The 22,176-nt window shown below is 38.2% G+C and overlaps 2 protein-coding genes across 2 annotated transcripts; both read left to right on the top strand.

Moving 5' to 3' along the window:
- Positions 1-921: 921 nt before the first annotated feature.
- LOC102877216 (olfactory receptor 7G3-like) lies at positions 922-1,881 on the top strand. The gene has a single exon (XM_006898815.1). It carries the CDS (start codon positions 943-945, stop codon positions 1,879-1,881), a length of 939 nt encoding a protein of 312 aa, XP_006898877.1. The 5' UTR covers positions 922-942.
- Positions 1,882-19,332: 17,451 nt separating this feature from the next.
- LOC102846342 (olfactory receptor 7G2-like) lies at positions 19,333-20,274 on the top strand. Its single transcript, XM_006898748.1, has one exon. It carries the CDS (start codon positions 19,339-19,341, stop codon positions 20,272-20,274), a length of 936 nt encoding a protein of 311 aa, XP_006898810.1. The 5' UTR covers positions 19,333-19,338.
- The last annotated feature ends 1,902 nt before the right edge of the window (positions 20,275-22,176 follow it).

Genomic DNA, 22,176 nt, shown 5'->3' with positions numbered 1-22,176 from the left:
TTATAAAAACAGACATAAGGCAAGCTTTAACTCTTAAACTCAATTTTGGTAATCTGTTTTCTAGAATACAGAATATCAATAATTTTATTATCTATTTATTATTTGATAGTTGGAAGCAGGAGTGAAATCTACTTCCTAAACAGCATGCCTCTGGAAACTCTACGAACTTTGATAAATGTTGATAGTTATAGAGAGGCTTTAGGTCTTTTGTTTATAGGGTCTCAAGGAGTCATGCTCCACTCTATGGCAATCAACCACCAATAACAACAAAAGATCTGACAGAATTCCAAAGACGACAATGTCTGGTTTCTATTTTATTACCACCAAATAAATTCTACTTGACAAAGAATATCAAAGGAATGCAATGCAAGGCACAGTGAGTCAATGTGGACTCATAGTAGTTCTATATACAACAGGAGACCTGTAAGTCACAGAGTTTTAAATTATTATATAATTAAAAACTAGGTAATCACCCCTTTATTTAGAAGAATTTATTGGTGAGTTTGAACTGACAACTGCTCAGTTAGTAGTAAAGTGCTTATGTGTTTATATCACTAAAAGGATTTCTTGACAAAATAAATAACTAAAAACTTAAGGAGTTCTGATAGCAAAGTGTGCAGTGTGTTGGATTGCTAATCCAAAGGTCCATGGTTCCAATCTACTCGCATCTCTTCTGAAGAAAGATGAGCAATCTCTTCCTCAAGATGGCCTTGAAACCTCAATATGGGATGTCAATATCCCAGAATAATGTTTTGTTCATATGAATATTTAGGAATAAGAAAAAATGGTGAGGTGAACAAAAGGTAAGTGAAAAAGAGAAAAAGAAGCAGAAGAAAGTATCTGCAACTGATTTGGTTTCAAAATAGAGACAGGATTAAGGAGACATATCATATATTTGGTTTTCTTGTCATATTCATCTTCTCTATCAGGCCTGTCAACATCATGGCGTCGGGAAACCTATCACATCCTACAGAATTCCTCCTTCTGGGACTCTCAAAGGATCCAGAAGTACAGCCTCTACTCTTTGGGCTCTTTCTGGCCACATACCTGGTCACCGTGCTGGGGAACATGCTCATCATTCTGGCCATCATCTGTGACCCTCATCTCCACACCCCCATGTACTTCTTCCTCTCCAACCTTTCCTTTGTAGACATCTGCTTCACCACCACCACGATGCCCAAGATGCTGGTGAACATTCAGACACAGAACAAATCCATCAGTTACCCAGGCTGCCTCATTCAGATCTGCTTTGTGCTGACTTTTGCGGGACTAGAAAATGGAATTCTGGTAATGATGGCTTATGATCGATTTGTGGCCATCTGCTACCCGCTGAGGTACTCTGCCATCATGAACCCCAAACTCTGTGGGTTGCTGGTCGTGTTATCTTTCCTCATCAGCGTTCTGGATGCCCTGCTCCATACTTTGATGGCACTGCGATTGTCCTTCTGCATGAACCTGGAAATCCCCCACTTCTTCTGTGAACTGGCTCATGTTCTTAAGCTCGCCTGTTCTGACATCCTCATCAATAACGTCTTGGTGTATGTAGTGACTAGTCTTTTAGGTGTTATTCCTCTCTCTGGGATCATTTTCTCTTATATTCGCATTGTCTCCTCTGTCCTAAAAATCCCAACAACTGGTGGAAAATACAAGGCGTTTTCCATCTGTGGGTCACACTTAGTCGTTGTTTCACTGTTCTACGGGACGGGTTTTGGGGTCTATCTTAGCTCTGCAGGTACTCACTCCTCCAGGAAGAGTGCAATCGTCTCAGTAATGTACACCGTGGTCACTCCCATGATGAATCCCTTTATCTACAGCCTTCGGAACAAGGACATGATGGAAGCTTTGAGGAAACTCATGTCTAGAGTGTTATGTTTAAATTGACGTGTCAGATGCCATTGCCCAAAGCTGCTGGAACAAATATGTCAGAAAGAAGAAAAAGGAGAGATTCACAAAACCTAACTCCGATCTTTGAAAACAAAGAACTGGAGATTATAGCTACTAAAGATGAGAACTTTGGAATCAGATCACCTTGGTTTGAATCCTACTTCTGTTCTGCCATAGCTTTATCACCCTTGCAAATAGATGTCAACACTTATCTATGAAATTACCTTAGCATACACTGTTGGGAAGACTTGAAATAGTTCAATTTTGTCAGCAAAGTTGTAGCTTTTGAAAACAAAAGTCTCAATTGCCTAACAAGAGTTGAGAAATAGAGTAAGTTCAGATACAGAATCACAGGGATACTTTTTATTCCCTCAGATGTTGATTTCTTCCTTGACCTTTGCCCTTAATGGTCTCCAGTGGTACACCAGTGCATACATCATTTCTCAACACAGAAATAAGACACCTCTTTACGGTATCATTTTAACACAAACACACATTTTCAATGTGTCATCCAAAAGATGTTTTCTTCATTATTAGCCTGAATTGGAATATATACTTTTCAGTATGTACAGTTGTTTATTCTTGCTTTTGTAACAAGTAACAAATCATGAACTTAATGCCTGAAGACAATAGAAATATATAGTCTTATCATTCTGAAGATCAGATATTTTAATTCAGTTTCACTGGTTAAATGAAAAAGATGGGCATCTTGTGTGTATTGTTAATAGTGCTGCAGTGAATATTCATATACAGTTTTCTGTTTAATTCCTGATTTTAGAAATTCTTCTTTAGTTTCTAGCTGGGATTGGATTGCTATGCTATATAATAATTCAGTGATTAACTATTGATGGAGCTGCAAACATTTTTTAACAGCACTCTGACATACTTTGGACATATTGCAAGGAGGGACCAGTCCTTAGAGAGGGACATCATGCTTGGGAGGGTGAAGGGACAGCGCAGGAGAGGAAGATCCTCTATGAGATGGATTGATCCAGTGACTGGGGTAATGGGCGTGAATGTGTCAGAGATGGTGAGATTGGCACAGACTAGGACAGAGTTTAGGGCTGTTGTGCATAGGCTGTTGTGACTGCTAGGAGAACAAACAGGTTTGTCCTGGAGAAGGTTAAGCCAGAATGCTCCTTGGAGTCAAGGATTCTGAAGCATGTTGCATGGAGGGACTGGTCCTTGGAGAGGGACATCAGGTTTGCCAGAGTAGAGGGGTGGCGAAGGAGAGAAAGACCTTCAATGAGATGGATCGATTCTGTGATTGGAGCGATGGGAATAAGTGCATTTGAGATGGCTAGGTTGGCACAGGATAGAATGGTGTTTAGAGCTCTTGTACATAGGGTCGCTATGAGTCACAAACGACTTGATGGCACATAAGAACAACAACAACAACTCGTCACAGAAGACTGAACATGCTTCTGCAGAACTACTGATGGGTTTGAACAACTTACCTTCTTGTTGGCAACCAAGTGTTTATGTTGTTGTTCTGTGCTGTTGAATCACCTGCAACCCATAGCAGCCCTATGTACAACAGCTCTGAACTCTGCCCTGTCCTGAGCCAGTCTCACTAATGCTGACACACTAACTCCCATTGCTCCAGTTAGTGTATCAGTCTGTCTCATCTGGGGTCTACCTCTCCCGTGCTGTTCCTCCACCCTTCTGAGCATTATATCCTTCTCCAAGGACTGTTCTTTCCTGGCCACTTGCCCAAAGTATGTGAAATGGAGTTCAAAATCCTAGCCTCCAAGGAGAAGTTTGTTTAACCTTCTCCAAGACAGACCTATTTGTTTTCTTGGCAGTCCATGGTATGTTTAAGACTCTTCTCCAGCACCACAACTCAAAGGCATCGATTCTTCTTCTGTCATCCTTAGTCATTGTCCTGCTTTCTGATGCATAGCAAGTTATGGCAAAGACCATAGTCAGGATTAAGTGCACTTGGGTCTCTAGGCTGACATCGTTGCTTTTCAGCACTCTGGAGATGTCCCTAACAGCAGATTTTCCCAGTGCAATTCGTCTTTTGATTTTCTGACTATTGGTGTTAAGAGTGTTGATTGTGGAGCCTAGCAATCAGTTTTATAATGCTCCTTATAAAGGCTTATTATTGAATTAAGATGATATATTTTGACATTTATCTGCACTGCAAATTTCTTCTTTAGATTGTGCTTTGTTTTAAGCATATTGGCTTTAGTTGCTAGCTTGTCAGCTCTAAGTCTTAGTGATCCTGGTTGTAGCCTGATCTGATCCTGTGTCATTTTTACAATTCCCTCTGTGCTTAATCCCATTGTTACAGCCATTACAATCGTCTATTTCAATGAATATCTTCCTCTTCTGGCATAATACCTTTCTCCAGGAACATGCCCCTCCAAAACATATAAAGTGAAGTCTTAGCACCTTTCCTTCTAAGGAGATTTTAACTTTGTTTTTCTAGAACTAACCTGTTTGTTCTTTTGAGAGTCCATGATAGCGTAGTCAGTATTCTTAACCAAAATCACAATTCAAAAGTTTCAATTCTTCCTCATTGTTTCTCATTGTCCAAAGGAATAAGAAATTAACAAGTGTGCAATGTTAAATGATCACTTGGAAACAACCTGAATTGAGCCATGGATATCTAAGTCCCTGGCATGTCCACTTGCCATACAGAGGTAACTTGTGGTCGCTGTAAAGCGGAACACTGCGACACTGACATGTCAAATGCGATAATGGTTACCCATGGTGGACAGTGTTTGGTGGTGTTCCCCGCTTGAAATGAGCTTGGAAGGCGGAATGAAATCCACTTCCGTAAATAACTTGCCTCTGGAAACCCTATGAGCCTGGGAAAAAGGATGAAAGTCACGTACTCAAGTGTTAAGGACTTTCGTTCTTAGGGTCGCTATGAGTCACCTACGACTCTACTGTACTTAGCAACAACAACTTTAAATATACATTGTAACAATTTTTATAAACGCATGCGAAGTTATAATTTAGTTGAATTTGTCAATATTTTCCTTAATGACTTCTTATTAATAGGTCTTGCTTATGAAACTCCTCCCTACCTATATTTGAAGAACTTACAGTTTTTCAATTTACGTATTTGCTATGTATCTGCTTATAGTTTATTTTTACTGTTGATATGAGCAGGAATAAAATTTGCTTAATATCCTAGTACCTTTTATTAGCTATCGCATTTAATCACAATACTGAGGTAACTACTTACACATTAAATAAACTGCTATTTGTGCATTTGTCTTTTTCTAAGCTCTCTTTTCTGGTCAGTTAAGAGAAATAAAGTCCATTGCTATTAACTAAATTCTCACTAATGGAGATTCCATGTTTTAGTTCTGTTGTTTTATAGAATATCAGTTTGTCACCCTAATGAATGAATGAACCCAAATTCATGATTGGCTACAACCACAAAATTTATTGTATCCCTCGTGGAGTAGACTTCGGGGGAGGGATTATATAACAATGAAAAGATTTCTCTTTTACTTTTCAAAGAAAAGAAAAAGAGTGAATTGAGGGGAGAGGTGGGTAGGGAGAAAAGTGCAACAATGAATGAATGGAAATCCAAAATCTGTAAACTTTCTTTTTTAAATTTCTTTTTTATTTTATTATCATGCATGTGCTTGCATATCACCAAATCAGACCTGGCTGGTACAGGAGGAGATTGTTCCTCCTTCTCCAGCAGAGCATCTGGTGGATTTGAACCTTGCACCTCTGGGATTACAATAAACTTTCTTTAAAATTAATAAAAGAATTTATTGTATACTAGGTTAGATGCTTATTTCATTATTTTCAAATTACACAATAATATTGATAACTTAGAGCAATAATATCAACTTATGGATGATAATGTCAAAGGATGTATTTTAAAGTTATTACAATGAAAGATACTCGTAGAAGTCGGCTAACTGGTGGGATGGCTGGCGTCTTGACGGCAGCTCCTCTCGGTGGCAGCCAGGCAAGGGAAGTTTCTGGGGTCCTTTTTGTTGTATGTATGTGCAGGTACTCACTCCTCCAGGAAGAGTGCGATTGCCTCAGGAATATACACCGTGGTCACTCCCATGATGAATCTCTTTATTTACAAGGACATGATGGGAGCTTTGAGGAAACTCATGTCTAGAATATTTTCTTTCCATTAATGTATTGGGTGCTTTAACCGTAAGTTCCTGGAACGTGTCTTCTTCTTGTTGTTAAGTGCTGTTGAGTCATAGACAACTCATAGCAACCCTATGAACCAAAGACATGAACATTTGTATAACTTTCATCATTTCTTCAAGTTCTTAGAGTTTCTGGAGGCAAGCGATTTTGGAAGTGGATGCCACTCCTGCTTCCAAGCTTGTTTTAATCAGGGAGCTCAGCTAAACACTGTCCACCATCAGTAACCATTAACACATTTGACACATCACTGTCACAGTGGAACATATCTTAGAGAGGAAAAAAATGACTGTTACTTGAAAACAGGAGTCTAGAGTTTGTAACACAATGGCTAAAAGTGAGAACTCTGGAATCAGACCACTTTAGTTTGAATTCTACCTTTGTCGTGTCATAGTTTTGTAAGGCTGGCAAAGCTAATTTAATTGTCAACTATTTAATCTATGAAGTTGGCATAAATATATTAGCTCACATATTTGGAGAGATTTATGATTCTCCCAATTTATAAGTAAGGATCATTGTATTTTTTAGAAGGGAAAGTCTCAGTATAAATCATGACAAACAACACAAGTAGCTTTCCTAACAAAGAATTGAGACACTAATTAAGTTTAGGAGAAAGTGACACAAGAGTGCATCTTGGAAGTAAGGATGGTGAAGCTTCTTCTTACATACTGGGGGCATGTTGTTGGGAGGGACCAGTCCTTAATTTAAAGACATCACAGGTGGAAAGGTGGATGGTCTGCGTAAAAAAGGAAAACCTTTGACCATGTGAATTGACACAATGACTTTGACAATGGGCTCAAGTGTGTTGGAGATGGCAAGGATAGCACAGGATAGGAGAGATTTCAGACTTGTTTTTCTAAGTGATGCTATGAGTCACCATCAAGTTGACGGCACATAGTAACAACACTGATCCACAGTACTGTTGTTTTTCTTCTCATGTGTTGGCTCCCTTGATGGGCACCAAGGGCCGCACCATTTCCAGACACAATTACTACACACACAAAAATGAACATTTTTCTTTGGTATCTTTGTAATGGAGAGATGATTATTTCCAAGGAGTCATCTAAAAGAACTTTTATTCACCATCAACCTGAATTGAATAGATTAGTAATCTAGGAGTATCAGTCTCTTCTTGCTTCAGTAAAACAACAACAACAACAACAACCCCATAAATTAAGTTGCTTGAAACAAAGAAATGTATTACTTTTCCATTCTGAAGGTCATCAATCTTTTAAAATCAATTTCACTGGAACAAAGTAACAATGTTGATAACCTTTGGGTGTTGTGTATATGGGTGCAGCATCATGATAAATGAAGAAAACATTGACATTGTCAATGATTTCATCTTACGTGGATCCACAATAAATATCCTTAGTATCATCAGTTAGGAAAGTCAGGAGACGTATTGCATTGGGAAAGTCTGCAGTCAGGGAACTTTCCAAATTAGTGAGGAACAATGATGCTGGTTTGAAGACCAAGTGCATCCAATTCAGGTCTTGGACGTTTCAATCACTGAGATCTGCTCAATGAATAAGAATAACAGAAGAAGAATTGATGCCTTTGAGTTGTAGTAATGGAGAAGAGTCCTCAATATCCTCTGGACTTCCAAAAAAATAAGCAGCTCTATCTTGGAAAAGATGCAGCCAGAGTGCTTCTTGAAGGCAAAGATGGCAAAGCTTCATCCTACATACTTTGGGCTTGGAGATGGACATGGTGCTTGGGAAGATGGAAGGTCAGCAAAAGAGAGGAAGATACTCAATGAGATAGACTGACATAGTGACTGCAACAATGGACTCAGGTGTGTCAGAGATGAGGAGGAGGCTGCAGAATAGGGCAGGGTTCAGATCTATTCTTTACATGGTCACTAGGAGTCTTACTCAATGTCATCTAACAGCAACAACAAAGTTTGATGTACAAGGTTCTGTTTGTATTCCCGCTTCTATCAATACTTTTGAGAACATACATATTATTCAAGTTGCTAGGTCATAGTAATTAATTCCATGTTTAACCTTTTGAGGAGCTGCCAAACTCTTCCCAAATGACTGTCTTTTTTACAGTCTCACCAGCAGTGGATGGATGTTCCAATATATTCACATCCTCACAAATCTGATTTTTGGTTTGTTACGGGGTGGTTTTTTTCCCCCATTTTAAAAAAAAGTTATAGCTTTCCTAATGAGAGTGGTTTTGATGCTTATCTCCTTAATGGTTTTTGAGCATCATTTCCTGTGTTTGTTGGCCATTTGTATACCATTTTTCAGTGAAATAATCTATCCAAGTCTTTTGATGGTATTTTTTATTGGATTATTTATCTTTTTCTTGAATACTATATTAATCCTGAATTCTGTATCTTTCAACAACTTTTTATTATGATTTGAATGAAAGTTTACAGAGCTAGTTAGAATTTTCTTTGATGTTCTTTTTTTATTATACTGGTTTATTTACAAAATTTGAGTACATTGTTTTCCAGAACAGATTTTTCTGATTTTCCTCACCCCCTCCCTATCAAATTGTTTCAATCAGTTGTCCAAAGGGTCACTACGAATTGTAGTCAATTCAACAACATCTAACAACAGTAACATCTCCAGAGTTTCTTAAGCAGGATTTATTCTGTTTAAAAGATTAATAGACTCAGCAAGAATTAGAAATTAAGATGACATGTGAAACCAGAATCTCTATAAACCATTATTTTGGTCAATTGTCCTATAATTTTGCAGGTCCCAAAACAGTTTATTTCTTGCCCAAGATGATCCCATTTTTGTCTTTTAATATTTATCTAATATTTCCTGTTTTTCGCATGACTACCTGGACCAATGAAAGATGATTGGTCTCCCTCCAATTCTGATGCCACACTTCTCCTCATAGAGTCCAACTTCTTGGCTAATTTGCTCAGCATACAAATTGAATAGGTATGGAGAAAGAATACATCCCTGGTACATTCCCTTCCCAATTCCAAACCATGAAGTGTTCCCCTACTCTGTTTGCACAGCAGTCTTGTGGTCAAAGTATAGCTTCAGCATGAGCACAACCAAGTGCTCTGAAATTCCCATTCTTCTCAATGTCAGCCACAACTTGTCATGATCCACACAGTCAAATGCCTTTGCATAATCAATAAAGGACAAATAGACACTTGGTATGGATTGCATCTCAATATCAGGAAAACAAAGATTCTCACCACTGGACTAATATGATGGATGGAGAGGAGATCGAGACTGTCGACAGTTTCATCCTGCTTGCATCTACAATTAACACCCCTGTTACAAGCAGTAAGGAAATAAGGAGACACATTGCACTGGAAAAATCTGCAATTAGGGACCTTTCCAAATTATTGCGGTATAGTGTGGTCAGTTTGAAGATCAAGGTGTGTCTGATGCAGACCATAGTCTTTCCAATTACTTGCTATGCATCTGAGAGTTGAACAATAAATAAGGGTTACAGAAGAAAAAATTGATGCCTTTGAGCTGTGGTGTTGGAGAAAAGCACTGGACATCCCATGGATGGCCAAAAGAACAAATAGATATATATGTCTTGGAGAGGGTGCAGCCAGTGCTCTTTGGAAGCAAGAATGATGAGGCTTCACCTCACATAATTTGGACTTGTTGGTAGGAGGGGCTATAACTTGGAGAAAGACATGATGCTAGGGAGGGTAGAGAGTTGGCAAAGGAGAGGAAGACTCTCAACCAGGTGACTGACACAGTGGTTGCTTCAATAGGCTCTTGTGTGTGAGGAAGTGTGAAGATGGTGCAGGATAGAACTGGGTTCAGAACTTCTGTACATAGGATTGCTATGAGTTGTGCTTGACTCAATGACACCTAACAACAACAACAACACCTGGACTTATAGACATCATCATGGCGAATGGAGAAGAAATTGAAATTGTCAAACTCTTCATCTTACTTGGATACACAATTAACACACTTGGTACCAGCAGTCAGGAAATCAGGGGATGCATTGCACAGAGTAAGTCTGTCTATGAACCTCTCTAAATTATTGAGGAGTGAAGACATCAATTTGAGGATTAAGGGGCATCTAATTCAGGCCATGGTCTTTCCAATCACTTGCTATGCATCTGAGAGCTGGGCAATGAACTGGGATGACAGAAGAAGAATTGATGCCTTTGATTTGTGTTGGAGAAGAGCACTGAAGATCCCATGGATGGCCAATAGAGCAAACAGATATGTCTTGGTGCCAGAGTGTTCTTTGGAGGAAAGGGTGATGAGGCTTCGCCTTACATACTTTGGGCATATTCCTAGAAGGGGCCATTCCTTGGAAAGAGGTGTGATGTTTAGAAGGGCGGAGAACCAACAAAGGAGAAAAAGACCCTCAACCAGATGGATTGACACAGTGACTGTTGCAGTGGGCTCTAGTGTGCCAGGAAGTGTGAAGATGACACACGATAAGACAGAGTTCAAATCCACTGTTCATAGGGTTATTATGAGTTGTACTCAACTCAATGGCACCTAAGAACAACAACAACAATGACAACAACAACAACTTTAATATGGCAAAGAAAGTGAATGACTCTTGAGTTTTCATATTTTCTATCAAGACTGACATTACTTAACAAATTTCATATGGATATAGTAAACATATAGTAAAATAAATTGATAGGAGAGCTCTGGTGGCCTGGTGGTAAGAAGTTGCACTGCAATCCGAGAGGTGTGCAGTTCAAATCCACCAGATGCTCTTTTGGAGAAGGCGGAACAATCTCCTCCTGTACCAGTCAGATATGATTTGAAGGTACACACACACAAAAATAATAAAATTAAAATTAAAAAATTAAAAAAATTAATTGACAGACACATGAAGATATTGAATCCATTAAAAGGTAAACCATTTCAAAATGAATATGAACTTAATTATTTTAAATAATGGTTGTAATTTACTTAAATTTTTTTAACATATGGATAAATCTGCAAACTAATCCCTACCCAGTGGTGCTGTGATGTATCATAAATCCATTAAAATTAGGAATAATATATTCAATCCAGAGTGCCGTACTGTAAAAAGAAATGCACATTGAAACTCTTTTGACTAAGTAGGAAAAAGTAATTAGGATACTAAAAAAGATACAATAACAAGCTTATCTATACTGTCATAGCCATAATCAATCACAAATAAAAGATTAATTTTATTTATGTTATACAGTATATGCAAAATGAAGACTGAGTTCAGAAAACATTCAATGCCTTGGAAAGATAAATGTCTAAGTATTTGCTTTTCTATGTATTTGAACTATTGAAAATACATTATTTGCGTCAGACACTGTATTTTTAAAGTCAAATTGTAGTCAGCTTTCCTGATGTTATTATGAGATAGAAATGCTTTCTGTGGAACGTAAAAGAGGACACCAAGAGATTAAGTCACAGAAGTGGAGATAAGCAGCAATGTGTCCTAAAGTGTAAATGGCAGATGGTTAACATCTAAGATCCAGCAAATAGGCCCTTTCTGAATTCCCATCTACTATCATTTTGGTCTTTCAGAGTTTGCACTGTCCTGCAACAGTTGAATCCTAGGAGACGAGGTTGGTTTCTTAGTTTAGGATGAGAATAACAGTAAAAATATTTGGTTAATGAGGCGCTTTGGATATTGAACCTCCAGGGACACAGAAACTGCAAATAGCCTGTGACAACCTCACTAAACAGCTCATCACCAGTCAGGAAGCAGGTTATCTGAGAATCTGTTCATAGATGATCCTACACCCTTTATGCAGGAGCCTTCATCTCTCTTTCCTTGAGGATAGATCTTTCAGGTACAACTGCTAACATGTGGGACTAATGTTAAGCATCGTTCTTCAGTGATATCAGCCAGGTAACTTAAAGTTCCTAAGTTAAGGTTTGGAAATGAGGACAGGTATTTCACGACAGCTTCATTGTTGGGAAGCTGTGAAAAGAGTTGTTGTTGTTGTTGTTGTTATTATGTGCCGTCGAGTCGCTTGCGACTCATAGCGACCCTATGTACAACAGCCCTAAACTCCGCTCTGTCTTTGACACTCCCATCCCAATTATCCCAGTCACTGAATCAATCCACCTCATAGAGGGCCTTCCTCTCCTGCGCTGTCCCTCCACCCTCCCAAGCATGATGTCCTTCTCTAAGGACCGGTCTCTCCTCACAACATGTCCAATGTATGTTAGACGGAGCCTCAGAATCCTTGCCTCCAAGGAGCCACCCGGGTTAACCCTTTCCAGGACAAATCTGTTTGTTTTCCTAGCAGTCCCTGGTATTCTCAATACTCTTCTCCAGCACCACAGCTCAAAGGCATCAATTCTCCTTCTATCCTCCTTGGTCATTGTGAAAAGAGTACATGCATAAAATATTTAGGATCAAGTCCCTCACGGAGTCCTGCCCAACTATCTCCCAGCTTCTTGACATATTTCCTTATATCTTTGCACTAAATATTCCATTAGTCTCTTATTGTCTCCCTACAAGGATACAAAATTTTTTGTCCCAAGGAGAAACCTACCCCTTTTCAAATATTATAACTGCTACACAATTCACTGATATTGTCTTGTGGTTGTGGTGAGAAGGAGAATTGGTGAATTTCACTTTATTTTCCTATCCTTGATTTTTGATACAACTTTGTTAGAGTTTTTATATTATTTCACTTATCAGCCTCTAGGGAAACCAGACAATCATTATTATTTTAAGTCAGAATGCTACACACAGCAAAATGGAAAAAATAGCCATCTTTTCATATTTTCACAACTAAGAATGACTGAAATTCTGCTGTAGCAGCTTTTGTTTTTTGTTAATATTTTTAAGAGAGAAAATAAATACATATTGAGAAAGAAGCCTTTTTATAATATTTGCTATACTCCCTCTCTTTCTTTGTATAATATAAATATACAATTTGAAGATTTATATGTTATATAAAATAAAACATATACTCAATTTATACTTATTTTACTTGAAGGATATAGATCAATAAATGTCAATAACTATCAATAAAAGGCAATGAAGAAATAAATTATGTTTTCATAATATAGGAAAATTCTCTATTGTACCTGAAATTCATTTAACAGAACTAAATCTGTTAACATTCATTTAAAAGAAACATTATGAGATATAGTTGTAAAATGGCATATGCAGTATGATTCTGTTTATACAAACCTTTAAAATTTATAAAACAATGCAATTTTATGGAAGAATAAGTAAAAGGATAGAGAAATAAATCAAGATTGTGCAAAATACAAAATGTGGGGAGCTTCAAATATACTTGTATTATTTTGTTACAACTAAAATATTTAAAGCAAAGATAGCAAGATGTGTGAGTTGACAGTGTTGACTGGTTGTTGTTATATTCTATTTGTTATATATAGTTAAATATAACTATATATATATATATATATAAAGCTGTTATATTCTATACTTTTAATTGCACTTTAATAATCCATTGTTATTTTTGTTGTTGTTGATTGCCATTGAGTCAAGTGAGACTCTATGAACTCATAGACTCATAGTGACTCTATGAACAAAAGACCTAGAGCCTTTCCATAACTATAGTCAATTCCAAGTTCATAGAATTTCCAGGGGCATGTGGCTTAGGAAGTGGATGCCACTCTTGCTTCCAAACCTGTTTTATAACTGGGAGCTCCACCAAACACTGTTCACATTGGGAAACTATTCTGGTATTTGATACCCCAGTGGTACAAGGTTCAGCATCACAGCAAACCCCGGTTACTTTGTACTGCACATTGACAAAGAGGGATTTACAAAGTGGAAGACATAACAGATATAACAGCACTAGTTTCATTTAGCAGTGGTTTAGTGTCGTCAACTTGAACATGACCGAGAGTAAGTTTTGCAGAGAAGACCTGAATTCTTGTTCTATAATGAACATAATTTCTGTACAGAACTCGGTTCTGTAATGAACACCATTTCTGTGCTTTTATAGAGTTTAGAGAGTTTGTAGAGTTTCCAGAGGTATCTAGTTTAGGAAGTGGATGCCACTCCTGCTTCCCAGCATAAATCAACCTGGAAGTTCATCCAAACATTGTACATAATGGGTAACCATCATGATATTTGACAAGACTATGGGACAGTGTGCAGTGTCACAGCAACATCAAGTTGTTCAGTTCAGCAAATAGACAAAAGATTGCTATTTTATTTAAGGAATATTCATTTGAAAATTAATAATCCATTAGAAAAGAAAAAATACCTGTGCAGACTTTTAAAGCTTTTAGAATTTTTTCCTGCTACGGATTTCTTGTCTTACATTTTTGCTATGTTTTAATTACTTCTATTTCTTCATTTTTCATTGCTCTGTTTCTCATCACTTTTTCTTGCCATATAATATTAGTATCACTGATGGGCTTTTTTTTCTGTTTGCTTCTCCACCTGAGAAAACTTCCCAGTGGGAAGGTCAACACATAAATCTTTTCTAACTGACGGTTTTTCAGAAATTTGCAATTCTAGAGACCCATTTGCAATTGCTTGGAAGTGCCTTGGATGTCCCCTCCATAACATGAAATTCTGTTTGGTGCAGATGATAGGCAATACCATGTAAACAAGGGAAAAATGAGCACCATGTACCTTAAATGAACAGCTCCTGGGGCCCGAGTCGGCACTCTCCCAACTATCCTAACCATTTGAAATTTATCACCCCTTGCTCAGGAATCCTGTGGAGAAGCCAGAAAACTTCTGCAAATATGAATTTGGCAAGCCTCCCAAGTGGTGAGTTCCCTTGATTATCTCTTCCGTGTATGTAGACAATGTTGTATGACTTACACTTCCTAGAATATATTAGGGTCGAAATGGCAACACTTAATCTTTTAGATTGGAATCAAGAGTGGCTTCCACTTCCTAAAAAACATGCCTCTGGAAACTCAATGAACTTTTATAAATCTTGATGGTTATAGAAAGGCTTCAGGTCTTTTATTCATAGGGTCACTATGAGTCATGCTCGGCTCGAAGGCAATCAACAACAACAACATCCTAAGAATAGAACCTCTTTTCCTCTACCCTCAACAGCCCTGCCCACCATTTTTGTCATAGGAGTAAAAGATGTCAGGTGTTATTGTTAATCACAATCAAACAAAACCACAATATAATACGTCATTCTGGGAGTGTAAAAGATGTCAGGTGCTATTGTTAATTACACTCAAACAAAACTACAATATAAGTTGTCTTTATGGGCGTCCTGTATGCTAAGGACTATCCTACCTGTTTGCCTACTTATTTATCTCTTTTTAAACTTTATTATTATTTTGTGTGTCTGTGTACCGTCAAATCAGATCTGACTGGTACAGGAGGAGATTGTCCCGGCAGAGCATCTGGTGGATTCGAACCATGCGCCTCTGGGATTGCAGTGCAGCTTCTTGCCACTAGACCACCAGAGCTCCCCAAACTTATTTATCTTAACTGCAACAGCTCTGTTAAAACTTTTTTTAATGTGATGAAAATATACAAACACACGATACAATGCAATACAATAACATTTCTACATGTACACTTACGTGATTTTGGCTACATTTTTCAAATTGTGTGAATATTCTTTCTGTCTTTTTACAAATTATCCTACTACAACTACCTGGAATTATAGCCAGGATTGGCACAGCGGCTGCAGCAATGGGCTACACACAGCAAATATTATGAGAAGGGTGCAAGATTTGGCAGTGTTTCTTTCTACGGTGCATAGAAGTCACTATGAGTCAGAAGGAAACTTCAGTTGCTTAGTAAGAGGTTGTGTCAACCCAAAGGCAAGTGGTTCAAATCTATCTACCACTCTAAGGAAGAATGATGGACAGCTTCCTCTTGTGTAGCTGATGTTGTTGTTGTTAGGTGCCATTGAGCTGTAGACGACTCATAGTGACCCTCTGAATGAAAGGCCTGAGCACTGTTCACAGAGTTTTTGGAGGCAAGCCTTTCGGAAGTGGATGCCGCTCCTGCTTCCAAGCTTGTTTTAGTCGGGAAGCTCCAGCAAACAGTGTCCACCATGGATAACCATTATCACGTTTGGCACATCAGTGTCACTGTGTTCAGCCTCACAGCAACCACGAGTTACAGCAATGCACAGCCCAGTGCTATACCACCTAGAAGAATGTTTGACAGGAAAACAATTTGAACCCAGCCTGAGGGCCGCAGATTAAAATCACCCACCTTCGGCTTGGTAGCATAACTTTCTGTCCACTAGGCCAGTGCAGCTCTCTCTATGTCATCGTTGTTATTGTTGTTAGGTGCCGTCAAGTTGTAGATGACTCATAGTGACCCTATGAATGAGAGGCCTGAGCACTGTCCGTACATAGAGTTTCCGGGGGCAAGCCATTTCAGAAGTGAATGAGCAACTCATAGCTTCCAAAAACCCACTGGAAGATCAGCTACTAGTTGGTTCCAACTCAACGGCAAATAGTTAATAAATTTATGAATCCGAACCAACTCAAGGACATTGAATAACAACAATGAATAAAACTCTCCCTTTTCACTCTCCTTTAAATCCCTGATAACCACTTCCAAGTTTTGAGTTTGATAGATTTGCTTAATATATGAAAGTAACATTATGCAATAAACATTATGCAGTGTTTGTCCTTTCATGATTGCCTTATTTCATTCAGAAGAATGTTTAGTACTGTTATCCCAAAGAAGCCTTGGTCGTATGATGGTTAAGAACATGGGTACTAGGCAACAGGTTGTCAGATTTAATCTACTGGTTTGTCTGAGGAAGAAAGATGTGTCAGTCTGCTTCCTTAAAGCCTACAGCTTTGGAGGTCCTGTGGTTGGTTTGTTCATGTCTCATAGAATCACAATGAGTGAGAATTGACTCAGTGGCAGCAGAATATTCCAAGCATGTATATACAGCATTTCAGAGAGAGAGAGATCAGCTGGCCCAGTGGACAGAAAGCGATGCTACCAAGCCAAGGTGGGTGACTTTTAATCTGCAGCCCTCGGGCCTGCCTTTCATTGTTTTTGTTCAGACATTCCTTTAGGTTGTATAGCCCTGGTGTACAAGTTGCCATACCACTGTCACTTGTGGTTGTTGTGAGGCTGAACACTGTGACACAGATGTGTCAAATGCTTTAATGGTTGGCTACCCAATGCGGACAGAGCGTGGGGTGGAACTCCCCTATTAAAACAAGCTTGGAAGGAGGAGTGGCATTTACTTCCATAATAGCTTGCTTCCGGAAACCCTACGAACCTAGAGAGAGGATGAAAGGCACCCAAGCATCGAGGATCTCCTTCATAGGGTTGCTATGAGTTGCCTGCGACTCAACGGCACTTAACAACAACATATACAGCATTTTGCTTATCTATTTGTGCGTTGAATATTTGTGTTGTTTCTACCTTTGAAGCACTATGGAAAAAGCTAGAAGGAGCATTTTTTCATAGGTTTCTGTTTGCATTCCTGATTTCACTTTTTCTGTAAATAAATCTAAAACTGGGATTACTGGATCATGTGGTATGATCTGTTCAACATTTGAAGAATTACCAAACAATTGTCAATATAATCACTGTGGCATTTTCTCATTTCCATAGGAATGAATGAAGTTTTCTATTTCTTGTAATGAATGAAACATCTATTTTCCTATTTTTTTTTAACTTTGCTCTTTTTAAAATGGTCATGTCAATTGAGGTGAGGTAATATTGCATCGTGGTGTAAGAGAGAGATTGACACTATGACTACAGCAGTGGGCTCAAGTATACCAGAGAAGATAAAGATGGCACAGGTTAGGACAGGACTCAGATCAGTGTTCATTGGGTTGCTATGAATCAGATTCATTTCAATGGCACCTAACAACAACAACAACAAGAACAGATAATTAAAAGAGTGATGGCACAGTGGCTAGATTTTTGGGCCCAGAATCAAATGATCTTTTGAGTCTACCAATCTTTCAACAGGAGAAAGACATGCAATTTGTTTCTATAAAGATTTCTAGCCATTGGTGACTTTATGAGGTCCTTATACTCTGTTCTACATGGTCACTGTGAGTAAAAATGGACTAGATAGCAATGGATTGGTTAAAGGATATGACTGTGAGCATCTTTTCAGGTGCTTTTTTTGATGCGAATTTTATTTTTTACTTTTTTCCTATATGCAGGATATTTTTATTATTTTTTGTATCTAAGGATATTTTCATGTATGTAGAAGTGGTTTTTTTACAATTTGAAAATTCAATTTGGTGAAATAAAGTTTCATTAGTGATATGCATATCATGTCAGGGGGAAAACTTTAAATCTTCAGGTAGTTGTGAGAACAGAGAATTTCTCTGTTAATGTAATTGCCCATTAATAGCTTCTCTTAGAATCAGTCCCTAGTGCAAATTACATATGCTTCCATGAAGAAGTATTTTAAGTTTCAAGTGTATAGATAAAATTTCCTAATAACCTTTACATTATATTAAGAGTGTGGGCCTGGTCGCATGACATTTCCTCTAGTCCATCCTCACTTAAGGGGCAGATGTAAAAATATCCAGAAGACAAAAAGTTTATTCAGGGGAAGATATTTTAAGAAGTAAAGGAAAAAGAAAATCTCAATGACTATTTGTTGTTGTAGAACATAGAGTTGGAACCAATGCATAGCTGACTCTCCAGTGGGTTTGCGGAGTCAGTTAATCGCAAGGGAGGAGATTGCCCATCCTTCTCCCTTGGAGCAGCTGGTGGCCTCAAACCACAAGCCTTCGGGATTGCAGCTCAGCTTCTTGCCGCTAGGCCACCAGTGACTATTTAGGGATGTTCATTGTCAGAAGCATTAACAGAAAGAGATAAAGAAAATCAATTCAGCGGTCAGATAATTGGAGCAAAGATGGAATTTCTGCTACACATTTGCTTTGTGCTTTGCATCTGTGACATAACACCACCTTCTCTAAATGTATTCCTAGATTGATGAGGATAACTATATAAACTAATTCATCATAAGCCTTTTAGATGATTTTTAAACTGTTACAAAGTTTGATGACCATTGTTCTAAAAATAGATTTTGTCATTTTATTCCATTTGAAGGCATGCAATAATTATGAAGAAAAACACTCTTATTCTTTACTTGTGGAAGCGGACATGTGCACAAGTTTATACCCTTAAGTATAATAAAGAGAAGTGAAAGAAAATGGAGAAGAAAGTACCTAGAGGGTAAAATATGAATATTTCTTTAGAATCATAATGTAGGCAGTGTTTTCCAAACTTCAACATGTATCATAGCCAGCTGGAAGTCTTGTTAAAACATAAACTGCTGGTTTCCAGAGCTTACTACCATCAATATGTCTGGAGTAGGTCCCAAGAGCTTCTATTTGTAATAAGATTTCAAATGTCACTCTTGCTGGACATCCAGAGTCCATGCATCATCTCGGTATCTATCACCTCATCTTTTGCATCAGATTGATAAGAAGCATGGAAGCCCAAAACCAAACAGAGGTTTCCGAATTCCTTCTTCTGGGACTAACAGACAACCGAGAACTTCAGACCATCTTCTTTGGCCTGTTTCTGTCCATATATATGATCACTCTCTTTGGAAACCTACTCATCATCCTGGCTGTCAGTTTAGACTCCAAACTCCACAACCCCATGTATTTCTTTCTTTCCATTCTCTCTATCACTGACATCTGTCTCATCACAACCATCATTCCAAAGATGCTGGTGAATCTCCAAACGCATACTCAGAGTATCACCTATTCAGGATGTATAACCCAGATCTGCTTTGTCTTAGTTTTTGGTGGTATGGAAAACTCTCTTCTTGCAGTAATGGCCTATGACCGCTATGTGGCTATCTGTTACCCATTAAGGTACACAATCATTATGAACCCCAGCCTCTGCGTCTTGCTCTCCCTCTTATCCTTATTAATTAGCATTGCGGATGCCCTGCTTCATAGTCTGATGGTGCTGCGTCTGTCTTTCTGCACAGACCTGGAAATTCCTCACTTCTTCTGTGAACTTGCTCAGATTCTCAACCTTGCCTGTTCTGATACTCTCATAAATTTTATCCTAGTATATTTCGTGGCTACTGTGTGGTGTGGTATTCCTCTTGCTGGAATAATTTTTTCTTACATTCGAATTGTCTCCTCTATTTTGAGAATCCCATCAGCAGATGGAAAATACAAAGCTTTTTCTACTTGTGGGTCTCATCTCTCTGTGGTTTCCTTATTCTATGGAACAGTTTTTGGTGTGTATATCAGTTCTGCACTGACGCAGTCTTCCAGGAAGGCAGCAATAGCTTCAGTAATGTACAGTGTGGTGCCTCAAATTATGAACCCTTTTATTTATAGCTTGAGGAACAAAGACATGAAGGAAGCCTTGAAGAAAGTCATCAGTAGGATATCTTCATTTTAGAAATTGTGTCGTCTATTTTGGCTTGGGACACTAGAATATGTCAAAGTGAGAAGAATATTGCAGATATGGGCTTTATGACTATTTCATCAGTAAGATTTTTTTAATTACTATTTCAGCACATGTAAACAGTTCATGTACATGTAAACGACAAATGCATATAAACTATTTCAAGTACATGTAAACTACTTCATGGTAAAGAACAAAACTTTTGAAGTTGTCAAGGATTTCCATTTACTTAGATGCATAATCAACTCCCAATGAAGTAGTGGTGAAGAAATCAAAAGATATACCGCATTGGGTCAATCTGCTACACAGGACTTCTTTAATGTGTCCAAAAGCAAAGAAGTCACTTTAAAGACTAAGATATGCCTGACCCAGATAGTAGTATTTTAAATAACTTCATATGCATGAGAAACCTGGGCAGTTAGTAAAGAAGACCAAAGAATTGATAACTTTAAATTATGATCTGGGTGAAAAAAATATTTCACATACCATCAACTGCCAGAAGAACAAAAATCTATTGGGAAGAAGTACAGACTGCATGCGATTTAAAACTACGGATGCTGACACTTCATTTCACAAACGTTGGATACACTACGAGGAGTGTTTGAATCATGGGGAAGAGCAAACAGTCTTGGTAGAGTAGAAAGTCATTGAAAAAGACCACGGTCTTCTGTAAGATACATTGACACAGGTGAGTCAACAATGGAGTCAATAGAACAATTATGAGAATAGTGTAGAATTAGGAAATGCTTTGTTTTGTTGAACATAAGGTCACTATGAGTCGTCACTGACTAAACAGTATCTAACAACAACCCATTTCAACTTGAGGTTGATGCTTCATTTTGCTCTTTGACAAACATTTTAGAGTCAGTTTCTTTGATCAAGTACTACAGCAGCAGAGGCTGAGGAATTGGTTCTTACTAAATGTTTTTCAGGGTAACCATACAGGAAAGAAGTAAAGAAGATACTATAAAGAACACAGAAAGGATGTAATCAAAGTTGTGGTTACAGCTACAGACATTCGTCAGCCGTTTTCTGTGTATGTGGATGGAAAACCAGGCTTAGTCTAATGATGAGACAGAAGAGCTTACAATTTAATAATTACTAGACAAATTACTGGCAAATCCCATGTATTCAAAGGATCATCAGTATCTGTCATACTTACTTTCATCACCTATATAATTAACTAATTAAATTATGTCATTTGGCTTGAGGCGAGTTCTCACCAACATCACAGCAACTATCATGGAAGCCTTTCATTCTAATAATAAATGACAAGTTCTGATCCTTTATTTTCAAACAGCAGAACTATTTTTCATTGAAAACAAACAAACAAACAAACAAAACAAACTATAAACAACATTTCAGTGTGGATAGTAAGGCTGCAGTTGAGATCAGAGTCCATGCAGGACAGAGTGCCCTCTGCAAAAGAAAATTCCACCCAGTTCCCTGGAGACGATACTGGATGCCCTCTGGAAACAGAAGGTTCCTCCCAGCCTCCCATCCAAGGGGATGGCATGTCTGAACTTTGGTCTTAGTTTAAAGATTAAGCTTACCCATTGTTATGTTGGCAACAGTTAAGTTTAAGGAAAATATAGTCTCCGGAGACAGATTTTTTTTATTATTATCATTGGCTTAAACTAAATAAAAACCACAGGGAGATGAAGACAGGGGTCTTTTCACAGTGTAATCTGGGAGAGGACCTCTGCCTCAGCCTTCTCTTTTTCAGAATTCACTCCTTCGCTTCGTGTTCCTGCTTTCTTTCTGCACCCGGTTAACAGCACTTCAGAAGTAGAGAATTCAAAAGAACAGAACAGACATGCTTTTTCTTTAGTCTTCCATGAGAAGCCTTCATTCTAGAGCTGGTTTCTCCTCTTAGGTCTCCTGATCGCTTCAGGT

This window comes from Elephantulus edwardii, unplaced genomic scaffold, assembly GCF_000299155.1.
Source record: "Elephantulus edwardii isolate Elephantulus edwardi_28Jun2011 unplaced genomic scaffold, EleEdw1.0 scaffold00237, whole genome shotgun sequence".
Classification (NCBI taxonomy): domain Eukaryota; kingdom Metazoa; phylum Chordata; class Mammalia; order Macroscelidea; family Macroscelididae; genus Elephantulus; species Elephantulus edwardii.
This window is presented reverse-complemented; position numbering and strand designations above follow the sequence as displayed.

Excerpts from the sequence above, each read along its gene's own strand:
- LOC102877216 (XM_006898815.1), top strand. The coding sequence starts at position 943 with ATGGCGTCGGGAAACCTATCACATCCTACAGAATTCCTCCTTCTGGGA.
- LOC102846342 (XM_006898748.1), top strand. The coding sequence starts at position 19,339 with ATGGAAGCCCAAAACCAAACAGAGGTTTCCGAATTCCTTCTTCTGGGA.